At 33.2% G+C, this 2,205-nt stretch overlaps 1 protein-coding gene across 1 annotated transcript in view; it reads right to left on the reverse strand.

Annotated features, from left to right (window-relative positions):
* LOC108688795 (symplekin) overlaps positions 1-1,782 on the reverse strand; it is a 5,920-nt gene extending 4,138 nt beyond the window's left edge. Inside the window, 4 exon segments of the mRNA XM_018195212.1 lie at positions 1-225; positions 304-537; positions 632-828; positions 1,432-1,782. Coding sequence (XP_018050701.1) covers positions 1-225; positions 304-537; positions 632-828; positions 1,432-1,485 — 710 coding nt within the window. The 5' untranslated portion in view covers positions 1,486-1,782.
* Between the last annotated feature and the right edge of the window lie 423 nt (positions 1,783-2,205).

Below are 2,205 nucleotides of genomic sequence, written 5' to 3' on the forward strand. Positions count from 1 at the left end.
CATGTCATTAAATTGACGCTGCTAACATGTGGAGATCCATGAAACTTAATCAACAAATCCATAACGTGATTTGCTTCTTCCTCCAATTTTCGTCTACGAGCTATTTTCAATGTTAGTGGAATATCTTCGAGAGAGAAATCATCAGGCTTTTTTGGACTGTCGGGATCTGGATATGTCTGTATTAAAATAACGCCCTCAAGAAACTTTACAGCTTGTGTTCTTATTCTGAAATGTATTTTAACAGCATTAGGACCATTCCAAATGAAGAGATTATTTTTGATTATTTTTAATCATTCTGCTCACCCATCATTGTCACTGTCAATCATATTAATAATTTGAACTTTAAGAGCACTTAGCTGTGTCCATGCTAATTCCATATCTGTCGTAACAACAGTAGCACTAGCAATCCACTTGAGAACAGCTCTAAGAATTCTGCCACTGGCTCTAAGAGCACGTTTAGCTACAACCGATGTTTCATCGGACGCTAATCTAAGGAGTATTTGAACTGTACGAGGGATTACCTCTGGATATTTTATTCTGAAAAAATCAGTTATGAAATATATTGTTATTGAATGTATACTTCCTCTATAAACAAAATTGCATCATGAAAAAAATAATTGTTGATAATAACCCAGATTCTTCGATAAATCCTGTAATGGTCTTTCTAACTTCAGAACTTCTATCTACAGAGAATTGTAGAATGTCATTTAAGTAACACTCTAACAGATGTGGCTCCTTATTCAATAAAAGTTCCTGTACTTTACATATGTTTGTGATTTTAATGTCCTCAGCAATGCTTATGGAGGCCTCATTTAACCACTCAACGATCTATATAAGAGAACAGAAGATATTAAGAAAAATTATATCGTTTCAATAATAAAATTTTTTTCAATTATTGTGATATAACATGTAAATTAGAAATAATAATTTAGATTATTTTTATATCAGATTAAAATTCACGCTGTGAATTTCATGATTATTTTTTGCTCATGGCAGAGTAAAGTGCATTTCATAAAATAATTGAAATAATTCTTTCTCATAAGAATTACAGGGCGTTTTCCATTTAGTGACATAAGTGACATGACCGTTGCTCTATCTTTTTTGGCATTCTATGAATAATAAAGAATATTGGTGTCGACTTGTGTCACCAAATGGAAAGCATGCATACATTTATATAATATTATAAATATATTAATAACAATTTTTTACTGACTCCGTAAGCGATGCAAAAAAAATTATACGCATTTTTGATTTTACAAAGTTTGTCATCGAGGATACTATATTTTTAAAGGTATGGATTGCGAAAGTAATCATTCTTTTTTTTTATATATAAAAGTATCTATACGGCAAAATCGCTGTTTCGCCATTAATGGACGCGTCGTTGTCGAGCAAACGAGGTAAACGGAATTTTGAGGTTAACTGTTCACTGACCAAATCGCTCGGTCCCTTTTCAGCCTCGGATCTTCTATGTAAACGTGGATCCATCGTATTTATGTTAAACTCAAAGCGATAATCGTACGAGGAGATACGCGCGTGCAGAATCTAATGTCTGCAGAATTTATACGCCCAAGCGTGAATGTATCTCGAGCTACATATGGCTCAGAGATTTTTTCCTCCGACTTTACGACAACGCGATATTACGACAAACGAGTCGAGTTTAAGTCTCGTTTAAGCGTATAATATCCTCAACGATCCGGTACGAATATGTATCGTGATTTGGAGGTATTAACAGCAAGTGTTCCGTGATGCGTTACGAATTCGATTTTGTCGCCATCTTGGCATTTTAACTGTCACAATAGTAATGATATGATTCTCCTGCGATTTAGAGGAGAGATTTTCAATGTTATTTACAATTTTACTCTATATCTTATAATTATATATGTATATATTTTATAAGTATGTATTTGCAATATACAGGTGTATGAACATGGATTATTAAGAAATTATAATTGCTCAATGCATGAAATTGCATATTAGTATATAGACATATTCAGAGCGCATTCTTCCTGTCTACTTAGGATACGGCCAACGCGATGCTGCAAACTCTTTGAAGCATTTTTTGATTGGTCAGTTTGTAAAATTCTTTCTTCTAATTGGTCCATCAAATGCTTCAAAGCATTTTTTTTCAAAGCATTTGTAGCGAGACTTTGACTACAGCCTTATTCGCAGATCATGATTGTTGATTTTGAATATTTTTCTTTTAGG

This window comes from Atta colombica, unplaced genomic scaffold, assembly GCF_001594045.1.
Source record: "Atta colombica isolate Treedump-2 unplaced genomic scaffold, Acol1.0 scaffold239, whole genome shotgun sequence".
In the NCBI taxonomy this organism is placed as follows: Eukaryota; Metazoa; Arthropoda; class Insecta; order Hymenoptera; family Formicidae; genus Atta; species Atta colombica.